Genomic DNA, 23,592 nt, shown 5'->3' with positions numbered 1-23,592 from the left:
GTAAGTTGCAAGCCGAACAGCGTTTACGTGAACGAGCTCAGCGTATTTCTCATGACCCAAGTAACCTGCACAGTATTTTAAAGAAAATTGAAACAAGGCATGTGCAAATGTCATTATTTTTGGTTCAAAGGGAAGTGGAAGCAAAAGCAACCTTGAATAGTGGTAGGATTTGACTTTCAGTAGAATTCAAGTGATAACCTGTAAAATACGGCACATTTTAAAATTGACTATACAGAGCATATAAGCCGGTATAACAAGCTTTTAAACTTAAAAAAAATGATGAATCGATGTGAGGGTAATTTGTTCATTTAACCTTGAAGTGCATGGTGCTTTGCGGCTGTGCGTATTTTCTTTGGATAGGTGTATTCACTGTATAACGCCCCTTAACTGCAGTGAAACCACCTTTACAGGCGACTACATGCAGTTAATGTCTATTCGTTCATTTCGAATACTTCGAAATTTAGAATCACTTAAATTCGTTACGAAGCGAATTCGAATACTGTAATATTCGTACGAATATTCGAACTGCTCGAATATTCGCGCAAGCCCAGTTTGTATGCCACGCATCGGGTAAACATCACAGAATGCCGGTGTGATCAAAATTATTCTACAGACCATCATTGCAGCATTTCTCATAACCCACTTTGCAGTTGCAAGTCATTAAAGCTTGCAGTTTAACTTAACAGGAATGGATGATGGAGGTTCTACCGTAACATGGCGTGCGCATTTGTGCGCACTCTGGGCATTTATTGCCCAGTTTTTCCTATGTCAGGAATTTTGTCTGTATGATTCAGTCGTTGTATGATTGTATGATTCAGTCGTTGTATGTCTGTATGATTCAATCGTTGTCTTACATTTGTATTTCATCTTCTTTCATGTGTGATTATCAATCATTAGGAGCTGTGCTGAGCATTCGCTGAGTGTCCAGTAGCGATTAAGGGTTGTGTCACACTTTGCAGAGAGAGAGAGAAAGGTAGCGGAAGGACAGGGAGGTTAACTGGAGAAAATGTTGGGTTGGCTACCCTGTACCTGGGAAGGAGAAAGAGTGTGCGAAAGAATGAAAGAGGAGAAGATTCTGTAACAATACTACAAAGTCGTGACAATAGTATCGTCTAAAATCAGCATACCAGTATAGTCACTGAACTGTCACAATAAATCGTTCATTCTGGTTGTCCTAACAAACTGCAGCAACGCCCTCACAGCGGCTCGCATGGAAGTCTATGTAGGCCAGTGCCCTGAAATTTTGTTTTCTGTCAGAGGGTGGTTGTCCAGCTGGCCTAGCGCATGACTGAGGTGGCAGCTCTTTTGCTGCTAAAGCGGGGGCATGTCCCCCTTTCGGTTTTAAAGCAAATACTAGGATGCTTGTCTTGTGAACTCCTGGCAGACAACGAGGACAAGCGGTGATTTGAACTTCGCACTGAGGTCCTAGACCTGACTCTCTGCACCCGCCGTGGTGGTCTAGTGGTTATGGTGCTCGACTCATGGCCCGAAGGTCGCGGGATCTTAGCCCGGCTGCGGCGGCTGCATTTGAACACAGGTCAAATGCTAGAGCCCCGTGTACTTGGATTTAGGTGCACGTTAAAGAACCCCAGGTGGTCTCGAAATTTTTGGAGCCCTCCACTACGGTGTCTCTCAGAATCATATCATAGTTTTGGGATGTAAAACTCCAACAGCTATTTTTATTACGTGAACCTGTTTGTACATGCTCCTCCCATCCCTGCATTTCAATGTGGAATGTTGTTTGAGAACGCTTGCATTGAACATTTGTCTGTTCGTTGACCAGTTGATGCTTCCGTCGGTTTTTCTACATTGAATATCATTGTTTCTGAAAAGTGGAAGTTCTTTACGGGCCTTGCTTGTTGATTCTTTTGCATTCTGTTACGATATGCCGAGTCATTTCCATTTAACTGCAACTGCAGCATACGCATGCCACATCCTTTGTGGTCACATTGCTGCATATATTCCGCCTTCGCATACTTTTACAATACGACTACCTTACTTAGTATTCCATGTGTGTGACCAATCTACCGGTCTATTTTATGTGTTCTTATTGCAGGTCATATGTGGCTCAAGCAATGTAGTTATTGAACAATATATTTATATGTTTCTTTATAGTGTTCTTTGCTAGGTGATTACATTGTGGGAGGTCAATATAGGTACTTATATGACATCACTAACTATAAGCTCCCTCATAATTCTGCATGCATGCCCAGGAGCCTGCTAGGAAGGAAGGAAACTGACAGGGTAGAAGGCATAGAGGTTAACAAGAATTGCACCTTTTTGGCTACCGTACACTGAGGGAAATGGTAAAGGGAAACAGACGGATGAGAGAGTGAGAGGAGGGAAGTAAAGGAAGAAACCTGTGGTAAATAGGCTGACATGAGTGGGACATGTCCTAGTGGTCAAAGGCAGTTCCACGAGCTTGTCAACCTGTGAAATGCGCTTGTTTACCAGTACACCAACGCACAGCGTTCCGCGCATAGGTCGGCAAACTCACTCATGAGTCGACTCACTCAGACTCACTCAGACTCATATCGAGACGTGAGTGTGACTCTGAGTGAATCCGGGTGAGTAAAGATTTTTTGAGTCTGAGTCCGAGTGAGTCCGGTTGAGGAAAATTTTGGTGAGTCTGAGTCCGAGTGAGCCCTAAGGGCAAAATATATTGCATGAGTGAGTCTGAGTGAGCTCCACACTTTTTTGCCGACCTATGGTCCTATCTACTCAATTTTAGCATTAGTATCAGCCCTATGTCAGCTGACGTGTATACTCCCGCATACTTCTACGCGCTACCGTTCATACGTCAGCTCAATATTTATTGATCAGAGGCGTGATTTGAGGAGGGAGAGGGGAGGAGGTGCCTTGACCTCCCCTCGCAAACTTTTTCACGGGAAGTTACTGATAAAACTATCTCGTGTGAGTCATGACTTCCAATAAAAAGGTCCTTACTGAACTGCAAACTCAGATAACTCGTATTTGAAGGTACGAGATCAAAAGGTGCTAAGTAGCGCACCGATTATGCGAGATAATGGCGTTAAAGAGCATTGACATTACGGTAGAAAAAGGATAATTTAATGCTAACGGACTCACGAGTCGACTCATTCAGACTCACTCAGACTCAGATTGAGCCGTGAGTCTGAGTCTGAGTGAGTTTGAGTGAATAAAATATTGGTGAGTCTGAGTCCGAGTGAGTCCGGTTGAGAAAAATTATAGTGAGTCTTAGTCCGAGTGAGTCCGGATGAGGAAAAGTTTGGTGAGTCTGAGTCCGAGTGAGCCCTAAGGGCAAAATATATTGCATGAGTGAGTCTGAGTGAGCTCCACAATTTTTGCCGACCTATGGTTCCGCGTTTCTCACTTTATTTCTTTCCATGACAAGACAGCGGCATCAACAGCACACATGAAGTCGCACCCACGACCTCTAGGTTTCAGGGAAGCGCCTTTTTGTACTATAGCGTCTCTCGAGCCCGTCACCTCACAGGGAACATCAGTTCAGTGCACACGAGGGCGAACACCGAAAATCCCTGCACACCGTGCAGTGAGATTCACGGGGCGAGCTGCTGCTGACACCACTGCTGACGTTGCAGGATTGGCTGCGCCTTCGTCTTCTAAGGCCTCCTCCGATGAGCTTGGGGTTCTGTTCTGGACAGTGTCAAAGTCCGCCGTATTGCTAAATTCTGTCGTGTTAATGTCTTAAGCCAGTCAGAGACGGCATAGTCAATGAGAGTAGACAGATGGGCGAATTGTACAACGTGGTGGATACTGGTAGCACCAAGATTAGCACGCTGGACATAGCCAAGTTTGTTATCTTGCCCACCAAGAGGATCAAGGACAGCAGGCAATGGTTTTCTAGGAAATTTTGTGACTTTGCCATTTATCACTGGCTCAGAAAGGAAGCTCGGCAGAATTTGAAAATGGGTTGGAGTTTGACACCATCCAAAAAACGTAGATTTTTTGTGCGGTTTCTTGACATGTCTTCGCTTCCGCTGAGTTAGGTGGTACAACTTTCTTCTCCATGGTTCTGGCAGTTCAATTCAAAGCCTATGCCGGGAAACATTGAGTTGGAAGTTACCTTTGTACCCGTTGTGCCATGTGTTTTCGTGCATCGCTTCTTTCTTCCCAAGTACTACAGTGTCGTAGTTGAGCCCAATATTTGTTAAAGCCATGGCACTTTCGGACGTACCACACGACAAACCCGCATGCCTCGCTGCATCGTACGCTTTGCTGTGAAGCAGGCAAGCATGAAAAAACAAAAACAAAGGGAGCATGACTGTTCTTGGATGCATATTTGAGTGTTGCATGTGCTTCTTTGCCTAACGTTTGCTTATAGTGCGTGGTAAAGGTCGTTGAACATTCATCTTGGCCCGTCTATCATCTGGTGCTCCCGGTTGCTTGGATGGACGTTGAAGTGAGAATGGCCTATAGGCACAAGCCTTAAAACCTTGTGTCTGTAAACCTTTGTGACTGCCTTGAGTGCATATGGCCAGGTTCTTGCGTCCAAGAGCACCAAGAGCATACTTCTTGTGTCCAAGAGCTCCAAGAGCATACTTTAGCATGAACTGCACCAAGAGCTCGATGAAAGCACCGTGCACCAGCGGCCCTCCGAAGATGCTGCTGCTGTAGATTCGATGTGCGCTCGTATTTGTTAGGTGTAGAGCAGCGCTAGTGACCCTCCCTTTGTGTCTTCGTTGCGACGTTGATCTTGGCAAAGTTTGAAGCACATGTTCTTAAGAGGGGTGCAAAGAGACCCAACGTCGTCATCACTTTTTGTTGCACGAATCCCTGTCACCCTTCATGCAGCGGCCCACCTTGCTCCTGTAAAGCATCTCGGCAGGGCAGTTGTGGACGTAGCCGCGCAGTCCTGTCGACGCCTTCGAGTTCGGCGCGCACACGACGAACTTGCCGCAGTCCTCCGGGTGCGGGAACACGCCGCGCTTGTGGCAGTCCACGGTGTTCTCGTCGATCAGGATGAGAGGCGGCGCGAACGGGTCCGGAGGGATGGTGGGCAGCGGTGCCGCCGCCACGACGGGTCGTCGGTGACCTCCGGTGGCAGCTGCCGCGGGCCGCCTGCTGCCTCCGCGACGTCCTCCTCTCCGGCTGGGGCGACGCGTGGTCGTCGTCGTGGTGGTAGTCGTCGAGGTCGTCGACGGCTCGTCGTCTTCGTACTCGTACTCGTACTCTACGTCATCGTACTGCGGCGGTGGCGGAGAGGTCGGCCTCCGCGTCGTAGTCGTGGTTGTGGTAGTCGTTGTGGTCGGGGGCAGGGTCTGCTGGACGGGCTTGCGGCGCACCGCGATCCTGTCTCCCGGTCGCACGCGGATCCTCTTGCCGCGACGACCTCCGCCGGCTGCCGGCTGGTCTCCCGTGGGCTTTCCGTTCACCCGGACCACCTTGTTGATGCGGACCTTGGTTCCCTTCTGGAAGCTGAGCGGTACCAGGACCTCCGCGTCTGTCTGGAAGTCCGGCGGAAAGTCTATGGGCGTCACACCTACCGAGTCCGTGAAGGAGGACGTAGAAGGCTGCGTCGGGTACACTGAGGGCGGCACCGTCGGAGGCGAGAACGAGGGCGCCTGGACGGGGACGTTCAGCGGGGCGTTCACTGGACCTCCCTGATAGTTGGGGTACACCTGTTGCTGCTGCTGCTGCTGCTGCTGCTGCTGCTGCTGAAAAGTCTGCTGCTGCAACGGCTGTTGAAGCTGCTGTTGGGGCTGCCCTCTCTCGGGCGTCTGGTAGACGAACTGGAAGGGCATTCGTGGAGGCAGCGTTCCGTGTATGGGACCCACGAACACGTTGGTCTCTTCGCGCGGCGTCGGGGTTGGGTGCGAGGCGTACGGAGTCGGAGGTGGCGGAGCGAACTGCGTCGGAGGAGGCCTAGCAGGCTCGACGTACTGGAATAGCTGGGGTTCTTGAAACAGCGGGGGTCTCCGGATAACGTGACCCTGCGCCGCGGCGCTGCTGTCGTTATAGACGGTACGGAACGGCGCTTCGGTGCCGGCAAAGACCTGAGGAGGCAGCCGACGGGCTCCCGTGCCGCCGACGCCTTGTCCTCCCTGGTTTTCGGCTGACGTCAGAATGGTCTGCAACTTCTCGACGCCGCCGATGCTCTGCAGTAGCTTGAGCAGTTCGGCGACGTTCTGGTCGGGAGCCTTCGTGGTCGGGGGCGGCGGCGGTGGAGGTGGTGTCGTTGTTGTTGTGGTGGTAGTGGTAGTCGTCGTGGTCGTGGTTGGCCTTCGCGTCGTGGTCGTAGTGGTGGTGGTGGAGCGAGCCTTTGATCGCCGTGGCTTGCGCGTCGTGGTGGACGGAGCATCCGTGGGTGTCGGGACCCTGCGCAAATAGGCGAATGTATTAGGGCGCTGCCATTTCGGCGCTTAATATACGCACATTTCTAGAGTTCTTTCCCGCTAAGTGAGAAGACGAAACTATAGGGTTAATGTCTAAAGGCGCATAACTGGATGTGGCTCCGACAGGGCCAATACAAGATACATATACGTGTTTAAACAATCAAGATAACTTCAATGAGGACAGAAAAGTACAAACTGCACATCATTCGTTGCGCGCTGTCTCGTAACAAGCGGCACACAGAGAAAGTCGCTCTGTACGGCAGGCGCGATTTCGATAGCGGCTGTATTGATATTTCTATAGCGGTTATACTTGATAGCGACTGTATTGCAGTCCAACCTGGTTATAATAAACTAGTGTGTAAAACGCTTAATAAAACTCGTATTATTAATGTCGTCTTCACGAAGCAATGGATGTCTAAAGATCGTTGATGTAAACCTTTCGTAGTTCGTATCGAACACCTACTATTCATTCCACACCGATTACATTGAGTGCAGCCCAGAGGCGGCGCCAGGAGTTCGGGCCATTGGGCGGGGGGGGGGGGGGAGCGAAAATCTGCGACACCATAAAATCTTAACCTGCTCCTCTTCCATCGCCATCCTCCAGAATTAGAAAGGTGACACTTACAGAAACACCGGCCGGAACCTCGTCATTGTGGGCGTGGATGGTATGCCAATCTCGGCTATAATAATACTTACGCGCGCTTATATCTTTCATGTACGCTAAGCTTCGAACCCGCCTCAAGATAATGCTCACCCCTGGCGCCACAGCCTCGCCTGCAACGCCGGCTGCGCGGGCGAGTCCTGACCTCTATCTGGAATGATTCTGATCCCGTGATTGACAAAGATCCCGGCCCATCGACTGTGGTCCGAACTCTCCGCAGCGAAACACTGGCACCTATTGGTGTGCATGCGGCAACGTGACAGTGTAGTCGGGTATTACACTCAGATTGCTTCCCTCAGCTGTGTAGTTGACCAGGTTAGGATGGCTATTATTTTCGCAACTCACACACTACTGCGAAACTTCCGAAAGGACAGAGGCGTATCCTTACTTGCAGACCACGTTCTCCTTGTAGTCGCACGCCTCGGACTTCGAGTTGAAGTACAGTCCTGACGGGCAGGTGAACGCGTGCGCCACGGTTCCCAGGTTTGCCGGCCCGGAGTCCAGGCACCAGAAGTACTTCCTGCAGTCGCGTGGGTTGTTGAAGAACCCTTCGTCCTCGCACTCGAACGCCGGTCCCGGGTCCGGGGTCGGCGGCGGTGGCGGCGTGGTCACCGATAGGGCCAGGTTCTTTCGCGTGCCCGAGCCGCCCCGGCGTCCCGGGGACAGCGAGGACTTGGCCACGCGGCGCCCAATCTCCTGCTGCTGCGGTCGCTGGGCGGCCCTGGGGGTCGCGGTCGTCGAGCGGGCGTTGCTGCTGGCCACAACCTCTTCCTCTTCTTCCTCGTCCTCGTCTTCGAAGGATCCCTGAGGCTGTGGCGCCTTCGAGGAGTTCCTTACGGAGCGCCGTGATCAGGGGGCTCTGCTCGCCACCGCAGTGGCCCCTGAAGTCGTCGTTGTCCAGCGTCCAGACCATGGCCCCGGCCAGGCCCTTGGAGAGGATGTAGCGGGCCTTCTCGCGCACCATCTGTTCGTCGTCGAAGCCCACCCACTGGTCGTCCTTGAAGGCGTACGGACCCATGCGCCGGGGTTCCGGTCGCCGCAGCTCCCAGTCCAACTCGTTCACGTACTGACAGATCTGCGTGAGGAGACCGAACGGGAGAGTTAACTAACGCAAGTCGAGACATGGGAGATGGTTAAAGCCGTTTCGATAATTATGTCAGACAAACTTTAATCGAACACTGGAATTTGGGCCTGTCTTGAGCGTTGATCTTTCTTAAATATACGAACTCGAAACGAGGCTCAATGCGGAAATATTTCAACACGAAACGAGACTAAACACGAACCGCAAAAATCTTCGTGTTTAATCTCGTTTGCTTGCTGGGATAATTCGTATGGGTCGCCACGGACGCAACTTTTCAACGTTCTGGTCCTCCATCATGGCGTCTAGGATGATGTCACTGCAAGTCATTAAGTTTTCGTGACGCAGTATCAAACTCAAACTATAACCACGTGACTCGTCGTCCTAGTTACTCACCTCGCGTAAAGCGTTGTAACTGAACTCGGAAACGAAAACCTTGGTAACTTAATTGAAGCACGCGCAAGCGATGAGGCTGTACGTTACAATGCAACCAACCGTGCGTGACCTGTCCATGACTTGTAGTACAGATGGCACGCCTTCGCGAACGAAGTGTGGCCATGCGCATACAAAGCGTGCTGGACAGAGACGACGTGTTTCTCCAGGGTGAATGCCTTGTCATTGTGTACGAACAGATCCGTTCGTTTCGAAAAACTGTCCGCTACAGCTTTCCGCGCTTCGAATCGCTGCACGAGCCGCCCAAACGACGAAGTCGTGGAAAAATTGCGCTCTTACTTCGACGTGAAATGCGGTGCCGCAAATGTGATGCAACGGGGCCTCTGCGTCTAATGTTTACGTTTCTCTCGGTAATGTATCCTTCACGACTCACGCTTTTTTTCCCCAAGTCACGACGGCTATATTAGAACCCCTTCGGCTTCCGGTGACCCAGAAAAAAAGAAGGACCGGCTTTTGTATTCGCGATTGTTACAGCGTATTCAAAGACCTTATGCTGGCTACCGCTGAGATGTTGTGCCGCCAGATGCGAATTCGTGTCCTACCACGCCATAGGCGAACCTGACTCAAACCGACTTTTGAGTTGAGGAGCTGAAGCTGGTTTCGTCAGCAGATATGACTCGACACTGTATGCGTCGTTGAGTAATTGCGCAAGCTGAGTAAAAAGACAGTTCACACGTGAGCGGACAACCGTGCGTTAACGCATGGGTTAACAATCTTAGTTAAACTCTTGAAATCTTCTCAGGGTTTTCTCATCTGTGTGCGTGTAGATGTCTGCCTTGGGCCAAGGCTCGCTGCATGTTTGAGAAGAGTTGACTCACCTGGATGATATGCGATAAACACTCGTCGGATCATTCAAGCTAACTCAACGCGACTTCTGAGTCGACACGTTCCAGTAAGATTGGTCCGCGAAGTACTTTTTGGACTCTGTACACATGTCTGGCTCCAAAACGGCGCCCTTCCTGGCACGCACGCGGTTCGACCCATAGTTCGCTCCTCGCATCCGAGATTAAACGCGTCTTAATACGGCTTTCGAGTCGACAAGCTTCAGCCACTTTCTGCAGCTGGAATTTGCACATGTATGACTCTGCAAAACACCGCCCTCGTGCGCGGTTTGATCGATAATTCATCGATCCCGTCCTACGTAAGATTAAAACTGACTCAACGTACGCGACATTGGAATCAAGATGCTCCAGCCGATTTGCTTGGTTTGCATAACGTGCGGTACCATACGCATATGTCTTGCTTGGAACACCGCCTGTCACTCAGCTTACACGCTTGTATTGATTGACACATCGCTTATCGCATCTCACACTCAAACCGCCTCAATACTCGAGTCGACACGTCCCGGTAAGGTTTGTTCTTGCTGTATACCCTGCTGGACCCTACAGACTGTGTAGCTGGTAACACCACCCGTCATTGCACGGCACGGTTCGGCTAAAAGTTTGCTCATAGCAACCTGCATACGATTCACGCTATCTCAAGATGACCTGCGAGTCGACACGCACCAGCAGGGTTGATGCTTGATATGCTCTGCAGGACCCTGGCTACACCACATGTCTCGCTGGAAACGCCGTGGCCGGCTTTGCGTGCGGGATTCTATCGACATTTGACTCATCGCGTCAGATTCAAGCTGTTTCTAGGTGACTTTCGAATCGACACGCTGCAGTGCAGTTGCCTGTATACCTTGTCGGACCCTGCACTTGTCTGTCTAGAAATCTACGCCCACGAGCTTCGCTCGCTCATGCCATCCTTTGTGACATTCAGTCTCAACACTACTCTCGAGTTGAAGCGCTCCATCCAAGGTTGGTTCGGGACGTACCCTGTCACACCTTAAGCCTGTCTGGCTGCAAATACTGCCCATTTCGTGCGCATGATATTCAGTTGTCAGTTTGCTCATTGTGTCCTACGTGATGGTGATGAATTCTTTTATTCAGGAAAAAGGAGGACCGAAACTTGCAGATGAGGATATGGGGAGGGAGGGGATGTAGGCGCACTGAATCACGCGCACCAAGCCGCTAGTACATCCGGAGCGGGCTAAGAGGACAAGCTCATCAGGGCGCTCGAGTATGTTCTTCTTTACAGCTTCCAATTCAGGACGTAAAAAAAATAGCGTTGTTCTTTCGATGAGGATGTATAGCAGTGTAAAATGAGGTGCTCCATGTCCACTGCCGCACTCTAGACTCAGCCGAGTGCGGTCTGTTACTCTGAGGCTGTTACAAACAGACACGTACCCCAAGCCGGTTATATTCAATAAGATCAATGCAGACTGTGGCACAGAAATGAAATGTCACAAATGCGATGATTTGATATCCTTATAACATATGCTATATACGGCGCTGCCCTGTGGAGCACACGGGCAGTACCAAAGAATAAAGATGATGGCAACAGACACTACACAGCGACTAACATCAAGATCAATTCAGGGCTTTCCAGAGGGCCCATGACGTGACAGTTAGGCTTAGTCTACCTGTCGCAGAGTGGGAGCGGCCAGCATCAGCCCTTGGCTGACCCTCAGGACCCTATAAAGTTTTACCGTACCATACTGTACCATGTTAGTTATATGCATAGGCGTGCGCAGGGTTCCCCTTAAGGGCGGGGGGGGGCGAAGGTTCGTCGCAGCGCCTCCGCCTCCCAATTATGTCAATGTATGGCGCTGACAATGCGCCCCCCCCCCACCCGAGTCGTAGCGCCCCCCCCTCTCCGTATTATGTCAATGGGTGAGGCTTACTTCGCCCCCCCCCCCCACCCTTAGGTGAATGGGGGAGCGGCCGCCTCCCCCCCCTGCCCCCCCCCCCCCCTGTGCGCACGCCTATGGTTATATGCATGAATCGTGGCACAAGGTGCATATATAACGCGACGGTTGTACTCACCTCGTAGTAGGCGAGGTAGCCCTTCTCTCGCGTTGAGTTGCCGGGCTCGCCGGGTCCCTGCGCGGCCGAGTCCAGCTCGTTCTCGTCGGGGTCCTCCAGCGTGTAGGATCGGCCGTAGGTGGGCACGCCCACGACGAGCTTGTTGCGGGGCGCGCCGGCGTCCAGGTAGTAGTCGACCGTCCAGCGCACGTTCAGCCGGCTCTCTTCGTCCCAGTTACGCAGGCCGTCGGGCGATCCCAGCGGGGCGTGGTGCTGCGTGGCCGACTCGTACGCCGTGTGGTAGTCGTACGTGAGCAGGTTCAGGAAGTCGGCCGCCCTGCACCGCGTCATCGATTACGTATATGGCTTATCGTAGCACACAGTTGAAAGTCAAATGCACTGAGTACCGCCGCAGGCAGCTTAGCAGATAAGGTCTCTCGCATGGTAAGCTCGAGGACGCGGGTTCGACTCTCTACAACGGCAGTCGCACTTCGACGGTGGCTAAATGTAAGAACACCCGTGTACATGTATTTAGGTTGGCTTCAAGTTACCCGATATGGTCATGAGTTAGTTTTTAAGCGTAGGGTGGCTTGAACAAGTAGTAAGACGGGGAAGGCGGGCTGTTAACTTGAGTTCATTCTTGATCTAAATGTGCGCACTGAACGACGACAAAACGAAGAATACACAAGGGCCAGCGCTAACTAGAACTGAACTTTTTTCATAACACACGTAAATACCCTCGAGAACAGAGCTAGCTTGAACAAGCTGGACAGAAGCAGTTTAGGAACAATAAACTGTACACAAAGACCGTCACTCTTCAGGGCGAAATTAAACACGTGAGGCTGTTGAGGGGCTAAAGTACACCGATGCGGTGTAGTTACGTAGCCATGCTGAGGTCTAAGTTGATTTGTGGGAGCAGAGCTTGTCTGTGCAACCTGTATGGCCACCGAACACCGAGTACTGTCCAACCGGCGAAATGACAGTAATAGCTCTGAACATGGTGTGTGTAGATAAAAACACTGCGTTCTTTCCTGTATGGACACTTTCTGGCTGTCTTTCACGTGTTTCCCACGGCAGACTGCTACAGACTAGATCTTGCTCTACTCCTCGCTTAATACACTTATAGATCAGGAAAACTCGCAGGCATGCTGCAATTGCGGATACGAATGTTGTAATTTTGAACGCGTGCTCTGGCTGTGCGCAGCCTTAGAGGCTTTCTCACTTAAAGTCGAGGACTCCTGGGAATCAGCCCTCAAGAGTCCAGGACATCTACAACCCCTCCAGGTCGTTCAGAAGGCCCATGATGTTGCGGTGGGTATAGGCCTGCCAGTTCCGTCATGGGTGAAGCCATCAGCTCTTTCCGGTTCCCCCCGGGCTTGAGCTCTTCATGACCTCAATAAAGTTCTTGTCATGTCATGTCATATGAAGTGTGAATAAACCGTATAGCCCTGAAAAAAGTGTATGGTAACTCTGTACACGTACTTGGCGATCACTCGCACGTCGAAGCCGTTGTCGATGTACTCCTTGCCGGCGGGCATGGCGACCGAGAGAAGCAGGCGCTCCTTGCCCCTGGGCACGGACTCGGCCTCGAAGGCCTCTCGCAGTTCCCGGATGAGCTGCGCGTAGCCCTGCTTGTCCTCTGGCTGGCCTCCGTCGCGGAAGGCCGGGTACTCCCAGTCCATGTCCAGGCCGTCGAAGCCGTGCTCGCGGCAGAACTTGATGGCGCTGCGCACGAACTTCTGCCTCTGGCTCCGATCGGATACCATGTGCGAGAACCTGAAACGTAGGAGGAGAGAGGCGGAGGACAAACACTATGTAGAACAGCACGTAAGTAGCTTCTCCGCCCTGCATTGGGCTGTCCCCCTCAGTCCAGGAGTCCGGCGACCTTAGCTGCCCTCATCGCTCGGTAGACCAGTTTGATATGGTCCAAGGTCTGGGTACGGGCTAGTTGGTATTCCATTTCAAATTGTGATCACAGCGCAAGGTAAGACACGAGACGGAGAGCAACGAAGACGAGCGCTGCTCTCTGTCTCGTGTCTTACCTTGCGCTGTGATCACAATTTGAATTGATCTGGTCCGTCGAGTCGGTACTGGACATAGATGCCTCCCATTGCCGTGTGGTGGATTGTGTGATAGACGTGTGCTGCGGTGTGATTACGCGTGTCCGTACCACGCGGTGGAGGTTGGTACGCTTCTCGCAGTGTGGGCATCGACATGAATGCATAGTAGTATGCAATACTCTGGTACAGACTTAATTGCGAATGTGTTTGTAGTTTACTAGGTGCCACAACTTCTTTTCGTGTGAGAGAGTTGCGCAACCGTGCAAAGGCGATGCTGCTGCAGAAGGTGTGGTTAATGGTATCGACTCGGTATGGAACTGCGCACCGCGTCCATCTCGAGCAAACGACGAAGAAGAGATGGGCAGACGACGTGGCTAAGCTCTTGGCGAGAAAGTCTCACGAAATCTCGGCTGGTCGCCGAGAGGAAATATGACAGCGGTAATAATTACGACAGCGACGAGAATGACAAGAATTGGGTGCGACACAGGAGCACGGACGGTCAATACCGGCCAGTGAAATTAAAATGAGACGGATGGCTAAAAGAATGAACGTAGAGCTTAATGTCGGGAATGTTATTCTGGTTCACGTGTTATGGGCGCCGTTGAATTCCGCCATGCTGACGTTTCGAGTCAATTGGCGATTGAGTAACCACCTTGCGAGCCAATCTAACGTTATGATTGCTGACCTGAAAGTCGCAGTTTCGATCCTGGCCGCGGTGTTCGCATTTCGACGGAGAAAAATTCTAGAGCCCTGTTTGTGTGTGTCATCATCATCATAATCATCATCATCAACAACAACAGCAGCAGCAGCAGCAGCCTGTCTACGCCCACTGCAGGGAAAAGGCCTCTTCCATGTTCCGCCAATCAACCCGGTCCTGCGCTTCCCGCTGCCACGTTATACCCACAAACTTCTTAATCTCATCTACCCACCTAATTTTCTGTCTCCCCCTCACGCGTTTGCCATCTCTTGGATATGGACATAGGCCGGGCACGTAGCACGTCGGCAGGATAACCGGTGGTCATTAAGGGTGTGTGTGCCAGCGCACGTTAAAGATCCCCAAATGATTATGAAGCCCATCACTACGGCAGGCTTCATAATCATATCGTGGTTTTGGCACTTTTTATATATTATTTTTGGCATATTTTATTAATCTAACATCGCAAGATGGCGTTAGAATATGCGGAAATTTGACTGCCCTAAAATATGACCATCTGTGCGCTGTTCTGGGCGTTTACCAAATTCAGCGCATTGTCAAGTTTGCCAGCTTGTCACCAAAGTCGACCAGCAGAGCTGCAACGGTCTCCTGCTGCGAAGCTGCACATACGGACCAATGTGAAGGATCGATTTATCTCAATGGTTTTTCTTACGTTATGACCCCCGTGGAGTATAAACGGAAAGTACTGTACGACGGCTCGTCATTACAGAAATAAATATTGCCACGAATTAAGCCACGTTCTGTCATTACGTCGGCAATACTCGTACCTCGAAGGTCCGAGTATTGCCTACGAGAAGGTACGAATACCTCGAAGGTACTCGTATCCATGCATCCGCTGCTCACCTTTTAGAACCTTCGTTCCATCCGCCTACGGCGACCATGGTCTTGAGACCAGGGTTGTATTGCTTCAGACCCACGAACTTCTTGTAGTTACCTGCGAATATGGTATTAGAAGGTGAAAAGAGATGGACAATGAAATGAGCTGACTTTCTCATTATCCCTCGAGACTTTTTGATGTACACGGTCGGGGGTTTGGCAGAATACCGTCTGGTACCCACCAATTAACTGGGAACGACGCAGGTGACTGTATACTGTGGACGCAAGGATATGGCTGTTTGAGATCTGTACATATTCCTTCTTCACGACGACATTTAAATAACGATGTATTCTCAATGTCATGAAGCAGGTCACTCGCAGTGGCCTGCTTCATAACGCATCACTACGCTTCCTGATACTGACCATTGATTCTATCAAATGTTATAGGCCGCTTGAGACTCCTTGTCCCTCTGCAAGGAGATTGGTTTTCAGGTTTGGACAGAAAATTGAGCTTCATAGACAATAGACTCAGTGTCCCTGTGGGAGGACAAGTGTTGTGGTACTATCTATGAATAACGTATAGTAATTTTTAGCTCCCTTGAAAAGGCAACGTGCCGCCAATTCGCACGAGCATGTCTAACGCGCGACATTGCCCTCAGGTCTGAGAAGGATACTGGTGCCACTGGCAGGGGCGTAGGCAGAAATTTTTTTCGGGGGGGGGGGGCACCTCCTTGATCTGTAGTGGGGACGAGCAGGCAGATGTGGTCGAGTGTCATTTTCTGCTCTCTATGCTATGGCAAAAAAAATTTCGGGGGGGGGGGGGCACGGGCCCGGTGTGCCCTAACGTGGCTACGCCCCTGGCCACTGGTGTACCGGCTCTGAGATAGTCGTACACCATCTGTCTCGGCAATGGCAGCAATGGACAACGATGTGGTTGTTAAGTGGTAATCAATTTGAGGATTGAACCGTGGTTGCAGCTGGGCTTTAGGGGTGGGCCTCCTGTGGCGGCACCTCTACAATTTTTCTGTAGCTTTCTGATTCAGTTGAAGTGCTCGATGCGACGGTGTATGCTGTGTACCCGTTTCATTTCTTGAAGGCAATTTGATTGCGATAGCAATTATACGTACACTCTCGATGGGTTTTTGCCGTCAGCGTCGCCGTCATGTTCCGTATAAAGTACAAATCGACAACACCCCCCCCCCCCGCGCATCGTATGTTCTACCCGCAAGTAAAAGTGCGCGAACGGAGGCGACGAACGCGGCTGCGGCAGAGATCAAACGAGCTGGCCCATCTCCGTCGCTCGGAGGGCGCATGCCATAACAATCCCCCGCGTGTTGGACCTGCCGTCGAATGCCGCAGAGACCTGCCGCAGAGAAGAAACGCCCTGCCCATCTTTAACGCTCGCGAAGAGACGCTGATGGGGGGGGGGGGGGTGTCGCTGGAGCAGCAACTCTGAACTTTCATTCTAAGGGCGCGGTCGCGATCGCTGGCGCGCGCGTTATCTCGGCAGGCATCAGCGGACGGCTCGTGCTGCGCTGTCAACGCGAAAAGGCTGTGCGAAAAGCGCATCTCTCCGTGGAGCGGCCGTGTTCTCATACAGCAGCAATTTGTACATTCACGAGAGATCGGATCTAAAAGAGTTAGCTGCCAGCATTACTTCGTATAGCATTACAATTTGTTGGTGTCGCATTCATTGCTTCGCCCTTGCGGTGAAACTATTGATTTTTCGATTGATAAGACCGTCGTTTTGTTCGTCTATCAACACATTCATATGCCATAAGGAGTAGATATTTCCACCTGTAGTAGCGGGTGAAATGCATGGGGAGAGCCACAGGTCACGAAAAAAAGAAGTGAGCGCGCCTGTGGAGAGCGAGCTTAACCAACGCGTTTACCAAGAGCCCTGCTGCTCTACGACCAGTAAACTTCGCCTGGACCTCTGAAGCGAAGTGACAATATGTAGATTTGCTGAATGAACTGGAGAAAGTGCCGACAGGCTGGCCCACGGTCGATAGGGAGACTTTATCGGCACTTTCTCCTGTTCCTTCAACCTATCCCCACATTGTGTTTCCACCCGTCGGCTACCTCCTTGACCATGTAGCACATCGAGGAGTACAAAGAAAAGAGAGAAGCGCCACGGCCGGTGTTCGGCCAGGGCATTTCATGGTTTAAGGCCGACCCTGCTGTCTGTGCTTAAGATGATCAGTTCACATAAAAATAAACAAAGGAAGGGGGGGGGGGGAGGGGTCATCGGGAATACAGCTTGCAAAAGAGATCAACCAATTACGTACCCTGCTCGATGTCGTTGTACGGGTCGTAAGGCTTCAGCTCGTAACGCTTGTTGAAGCCGGCGAACGCGTAGATGATGTGCGTGCACAGGTACGGGTTGATGTTCTGCGGCGTGAACTTTGCCAGTGAGGGTCGGTACACGGCCCAGTTTGAGTAGTAGCACACGATCTTCAGGTCCGTGCGCGGCGTCACTTCTCGGGGCGCACGGTGGTGCCCTGCCTCGGCCGCGGCTGCTGCTGCAATATAAATATTGTAAGCGGAATAGTGAGAACATCGCATTTGCGCTCAAGGTTGAAAGAGCTGTGTGTAAGTGATAGCTGACGTGTCTACAGAATTGTTACAAAGGCATTGGCATGACCCTAATCACAAGCATACCACTAACGGCACTTCTGGGTGACCAGAGTTGACCTGCTTTGAAGAAGGAAGTCAACCCGCGTGGGTCAGGGCTGGAACTGAACGAACTGGTTACGGAACAACAAGAACGCATGTTTATGCTAACAACACAACAGTAGAAGGCGATACTAGTTCGTGCTGACGTCGTCTTATGCAGGAGCTATTGCTACCCCTTTAACGAAATTGTTTTTTCCTTTTTTTTCTCGAAAACTAGATTAACATTAGAATCAAGAGTGACATTAAACAATCAGGACGGTAAAATGTGGTCCTTCGGCGAACTCTGGGAAAGAAGAGTACAGTGGTAAGCACGAAACCTTTTTTCTTTCTGTGATTTTTAATCGAGACATGGACGTGCCTGTATTGGTCGTGTTGTTTCTCTATCCCAGAGGTGAGACAGTAGTCGTGAGATAACGCTAACAGAAGAACAAAGAGGGCAAGAACAAAGTTACGGTGACGCGACTCACGTGATGGCCAGCCGGCACCCAGGGCCGATAAGAAGAGCGCCGGCCACAGGAACATGGCTCCCCTGCGATAAAAAAGCCAAAAAAGGACGAGATAGTTTCATGTGGCTACGAACCAACTTCATACCTTGTTTGCGGACATGGTATATATACAGATACAAAATGTAAAAATTGTGTGTGTGGGGGGGGGGGGGGTAGGAGTAGAGGGGTAGTTGAACCCCCATAACAACTCCTCTGGCTACGTCACTGCGTAGCGCTAGTCCTGTTACTTGCTGCGTCCTTGTCCATCCGTACTTTACGTTACAATGAACAGTTACCCACTCGCCCAGTTGGCCATCCTTTATCACCTGGTGCGTGCGGATGTGTATGAGTTGCTGCGCACCGACAGCGCTGTTGGCAAGGGATTTTAACCACGCAGTGCACACTCTCGAATTATTCATAATTCGCAGTTCTACCTTGCAAAGCTACCGCTGGCGTGTGCAAGGCCATCCGCACTTATATACTAGTGCGATGGTTCGGTGTTTTGTTCCTCCTCCTCACGAAAACGGTCTGTAAACCAGAATATTGCTCCGCTTGTGGGAGGCGGCCACCTCTAATCTTATATATTGAGGATAAAACGAAGGTCACGATTTAAAAAAAAATCGGACCAGTGGACCCGACCATCGCTCCCCGTCACCCAGAAGCACTACGAAGGTGACGCCTTTCTCTCTCTGTCTCTATCTGTATCCTATGTGTAATAATGTACAAATGACGGCGAAGTCAATGACAATAGAGTTTCGGACGAAATGTTATCAGTCTAGACTGTTCTTCTGGTGCTTCTCTGAAGTGTCCCTTTATCGACATGAACGTCCCTTTCCTTCAATTATTAATGCGAAAGTCGATAGTCGGAAAGTTCGGCGTAGTCGACGTCCAACACGAATTATGCAGAAAAAGTCACAAAGAACAAAATGTCACATGACTTCATCATCACGTCATGTAGGACCGCCATATGATGACGTCATCACGTGACACCGACGCCTGACCAATGGCGTCGGTGATAGTGCGACGCCGGATGAGGTGCTCAAAGCTTTTGAGGAAGGGGCCGGGGCACAGTGCACTCGACTGAGAACCACAAAGAAATTTAATGAGTGTCCCGTGAGAGCATATAGGCTTCCGCTTGCGCACTCTCCTTAGCGTTGCCTAAAGGGGCTGTCGTTTTTCTGCAGAGCAGAGTTGCAAGGCGCCGGAGCATGCATTCGTTGTCAGGAGGCGAGATCGAAGAACTAAGCGCACGAATATACGGCACACGCTGCGCGTACAGTCAAGGTCGACCGAAGCGCCAAGGCGTACAAAACAATGCTCGTCTTCGAGGGCCGATCGCGGAGGTCGATCGTTAAGATACCCGCGTGCCTGCGTCGGCAGGCGGCAATTGATTGTTCCCACTAAGTGGTAGCTGCTCGACATGAACGACAGCCAGATGCTCGTTAGTGGTGCGTATTTGGCGAGACCCTGGCTGCGGTCGAAGGCGAACGAAATTGACAAGAGACGCCTCAGCCTAACATAATAATACACCCGGCTCACTTTCTGTAGTTTCTTTGTAGGAACGCACAGACGTGAAATGAAGAAAATAAAACATACAACTTCAGACAACCGGCACGCATTGCACGAGTGTTTGCATGAAGTGGCAGCCACTGCGAGACATGAAATATTCATTTAACCTGTGGCATATTAACATATTTGCATATGCGCTTAGACTGACAGATTCTGACCCTACATTGGCGGATGGTCTCTCATTGCGGTTACCTCAATTCCAATGCAGGTATTATATTGGCGCAGCGTGGCGGAATTACCTGTGCGATGCGTCTAACTTCAAACCAGAAGTATGAGTGCATCTTTAATTGTCCCTTCTAGGTACCAATGCGCGAAAACAGCATAGCGCAACCTCTCATTAAAATATGCTAGCGTGGATCCGACGTGCGCCATATCGATGTAGCACACGGTTTACCTTTGTCTACTGTTAAACCAAGATTAGACAACGTGTGATACAGTTGTCCAATCTCGGTTTAACAGTAGACCGAGGTAGGACCTGCGCTGTATCAATGTCACGTTGGCGTTACGTTGGCTCAACCCTTGTTGCTTGGCAAAAACACCCGTTTCGCGGCTCCCACGCCGCACCCTTCACACACCCTTGGGTACTCGTGTTTTTTTCTTTTCATTTTGTGCGGCGATTCGTTTCGTTCTCGATTTCGTTGTTACACTCGTCCCTTCGCTGCCTGCTCACTCACTCCCGAGCCTGTTTAAAATGCAACAATGCTTTTCTTTCTTCCAACAAGGTTGGGCTGGGCTGGAGGATGTAAGCGGAGCGCTATTGGAATTTCACATCCACTCCCCCATCGCCACTGTCCCAGTCTCTCTCCCCTCCCCCCTCAACCTTTCTCTTCTTTTCCTCCGTCTCAATCACGGCAAAGCGGAGCACGGGAATGCGTTGCTAGCGCTGTGGTGGTGGCCGCATTCCAACGGCACCGAGGAATCTCCAACATCAACCCCCCCCTCCCCTCCCGCACCTTGTACAGTCGATATCAAGCGTCGCAGTCCGCGACGTCGTCGCCGCTTCGCGAAAAGCCTCGCATACGCCGTTAGAGAAACGACGCAAGGTGTTTTGAATTTCGAGAACAGCTTTCGCGGGAAGGCCGGCGAGTCGTCTCTTGGCTGGCGAAGCTCCTACTTCGTTTTATTCTCACATTTTCGTTAATGAACAGTGCTGCGGCGCGTGCACGAATGTGTGATCCGTATCGCATAAAGAAGCACCGAACACTGCTGGCGTCCTTCGCGTCGCGTTAGCATCTTCTATTGCTTCGCAATGGTTCGCTGCCGATTCGTAGGCGCCCGGATTCCTAGGTGCGTCGTTGCTTCGTAATGGTCGGCAAGATTCCTCCGTGTGCAGTCGCGAGAGAGTTGCGACCATGCAGGAAGAAAAATTAGGGGAGAGAGCATTGCGCAATGCCATTAAAGCCCACCGTGTCGGCCGAACACTTGATCAAAACGTCAAAGCGCGCGGTAGGTTTTAGTACCCTCGGTTAAAGGGGCCCTGCGACACAATTTGAGCATGTGTTTTTCATCGGTTCTTCTGGCACTGTGGAGTGCACCGATATTGTTGCGCAAGTGGCAACGCCGAAATCGAAGCGGTTATAATTTTAATTCACGGGATAAACTACCTTAATTTCGCACTATGGCGACACACATCGGCTATTTCTGTTACAGGAAGTGGCGTGATGTCATGTGACAGTGACGACAAAGACCGTTCGTTTTTGATTGGCTTGACGCGACACGTGACGTGCAATATTCATATGGTAGTAGCTAGGCCATACTACGGAGGTCTAAGAGGAGCAAAACCCCTTTTTATGCTTTCTCAGAAACAAATGATTCCTGTTTTTCTAACTGATATATTTTCAAAACAACGAACACGACGCTAGGTGCGTTGTGGAATGGTAATCAAAGGATACTCTTCCGCGTTTTGTCTTTTGCGGCATCGAGCGACACCGGCCACACCGGCACCTGCGAAACACGCAATGCTCAATTCGGCGCGATGCTGTCAACGAAAAAAAAAAAAAAATTCTAAACGCTTACCGGCCGACGCCTTCCGCGTCATCGGGCGTTAGCGTTTCGTCTGGGCCCATGGAGCCATCCTCGCGTTGCGCGGGGCTCAGCGACGCACTTTCAATTTGCAATGGCGTGCACGACACGCAATCAATCACTGCGTCGCGAGAGCTCGCGCTCGAGGTCTGTTAGGTCTTCCAGACTCATTTTGTGCACTACACGACAAATCATGGGAGCGTCTGCTAGCTGACGGACGTGGTTTGTCGTAAGCATGGTAACAACGCCGTCAAAAAGTGGTGTAGCAATGTACTGTGTGAAGGCCACCATGAGGGGACATTTCCGGTATGTCTTTATAAGACGCGCGCGGTGATTGGAGCCGGTCTTTGACGTCAGCGGGAGAGTGAAATCCGAAAAAAACGTTTCTCGTCGTCGTCTGCTTGAGTTTTGAACTTTGAGGACTAATAACTTCACTTTTCGCGCACCAATTTACATAATTATTTTTGCGTTCGTCTCGGCATTCATAACTACACGCATTTGCGGTGCTAAATAAGGCAGTCGCAAAAGTGTCGCAGGGCCCCTTTAAGTTCTGTTTTTGAACCACCGCCGTGAGCCGGCCAAACTGCGCCGAGCGAGCGCGCTTCGATTAAAAACTACCGGGCACCATAGACCAAGGTCTCAGCAAATCTCGTTTATTGCGTGATCTCAAAGCGAATGGTCACTTGTTGGGTCGACGCTACCATAGAGTTTCCTACAATACTTACTAGAGGGAACTGTGGCGCTAGTGTCTATGGGAGCTGCGACGCACGACGCTTCAGCCAGCATGGGAATGATGGGTAGTACACAAATTTGTCTAAACTTCGTTCTTTCGGCTTCGTTTGGCTGCGCGTCGCCTGCATCCGCTTTGTCGCAAAACAAAGTTCAGCAAAAGTCAGCAGTTCCGCTTCACCACTTTAACTTTTTTAGGCTCACCAAATCAAACCTGGTCACGAAGTTCACAACGGTCTATTCTTTTATCCGAAACAAACGCCAAAACACAGCAATAAACAAAGCCACAAGTACGTTTGAAGCCGCAAGCACGAAGACTAGGCAAATTTGTGTACTACCCATCATTCCCATGGTAGCTGAACGATCTAAAGTACGATCGCAGCGCCAGAGTCCCCTCTAGTTAATTTTAGGAAACTCTATGGACGCTACTACTGGCTTCAAAACGGTTTGGCTTGCCAAGGCTGGTTGCTGCGTGACGTAATGATCCCTCCTTTCTTTTACCTACTTCCACGGTTGCGACTTTCTTCAGTCACGCGTCGATGTCCCCCATAATATGTTGGCAACTTAGCGTTCTTATTTGCCGCGTAATATGGTTGTAAAAGACTACTTAACCGTTGCACCCGCTGTGGTATATTGCTGAGTGGATAACGTATCGGCGCTGCAATAAGCTCGAGGACGCGGGCTCGATTCCAGGCCACTGCCATGATCACATTTTGGCGGTAGCGAAGTGCGGAAAAAGCAATAAGAAATAATAAAAAAACACCAGGCCTGCGTGGAACACGCAGCACAGTCACAGCGAAAGCTGGAGGAGTTGCCTTTCTAGAGCCCGTTGTAAACTCTACAACGGGCTGCTTGTACAACTACAAGTACACTTGCGAGGTACCCACTACGCCATAAACCATCATAATTTTGCGAAGTATAGGGAATGCCATTATTTATGATTCGACGGAGAAGCGAGGTACCCGCTACATATCTGTAAGGCTTTATGTGCACTAAGTCGATGCTATGACTGATGACGTTGAAGAATTATGGCTGAACCCTTTGTAATGGCTGGGAAGCTTTAAACCACTCACTGGTTACGCAATTTGCGCAGTGTGATTTCTCGTTTTTCATTTACTCTTCTACCACGCTTTATTACAAAACA

At 50.7% G+C, this 23,592-nt stretch overlaps 1 protein-coding gene across 1 annotated transcript in view; it reads right to left on the bottom strand.

Moving 5' to 3' along the window:
* Positions 1–3,382: 3,382 nt before the first annotated feature.
* LOC119399966 (uncharacterized) overlaps positions 3,383–23,592 on the bottom strand; it is a 66,919-nt gene continuing 46,709 nt past the window's right edge. Inside the window, 8 exon segments of the mRNA XM_037666868.2 lie at positions 3,383–6,318; positions 7,385–7,789; positions 7,791–8,071; positions 11,398–11,713; positions 12,859–13,152; positions 14,995–15,085; positions 17,256–17,489; positions 18,111–18,172. Coding sequence (XP_037522796.1) covers positions 4,755–6,318; positions 7,385–7,789; positions 7,791–8,071; positions 11,398–11,713; positions 12,859–13,152; positions 14,995–15,085; positions 17,256–17,489; positions 18,111–18,165 — 3,240 coding nt within the window. The 5' untranslated portion in view covers positions 18,166–18,172 and the 3' untranslated portion in view covers positions 3,383–4,754.

The sequence above is a fragment of the Rhipicephalus sanguineus genome, chromosome 7 (assembly GCF_013339695.2).
Source record: "Rhipicephalus sanguineus isolate Rsan-2018 chromosome 7, BIME_Rsan_1.4, whole genome shotgun sequence".
Taxonomy (NCBI): domain Eukaryota; kingdom Metazoa; phylum Arthropoda; class Arachnida; order Ixodida; family Ixodidae; genus Rhipicephalus; species Rhipicephalus sanguineus.
The sequence above is the reverse complement of the archived record's forward strand: the minus strand, read 5'-3'. Positions and strand labels throughout refer to the sequence as shown.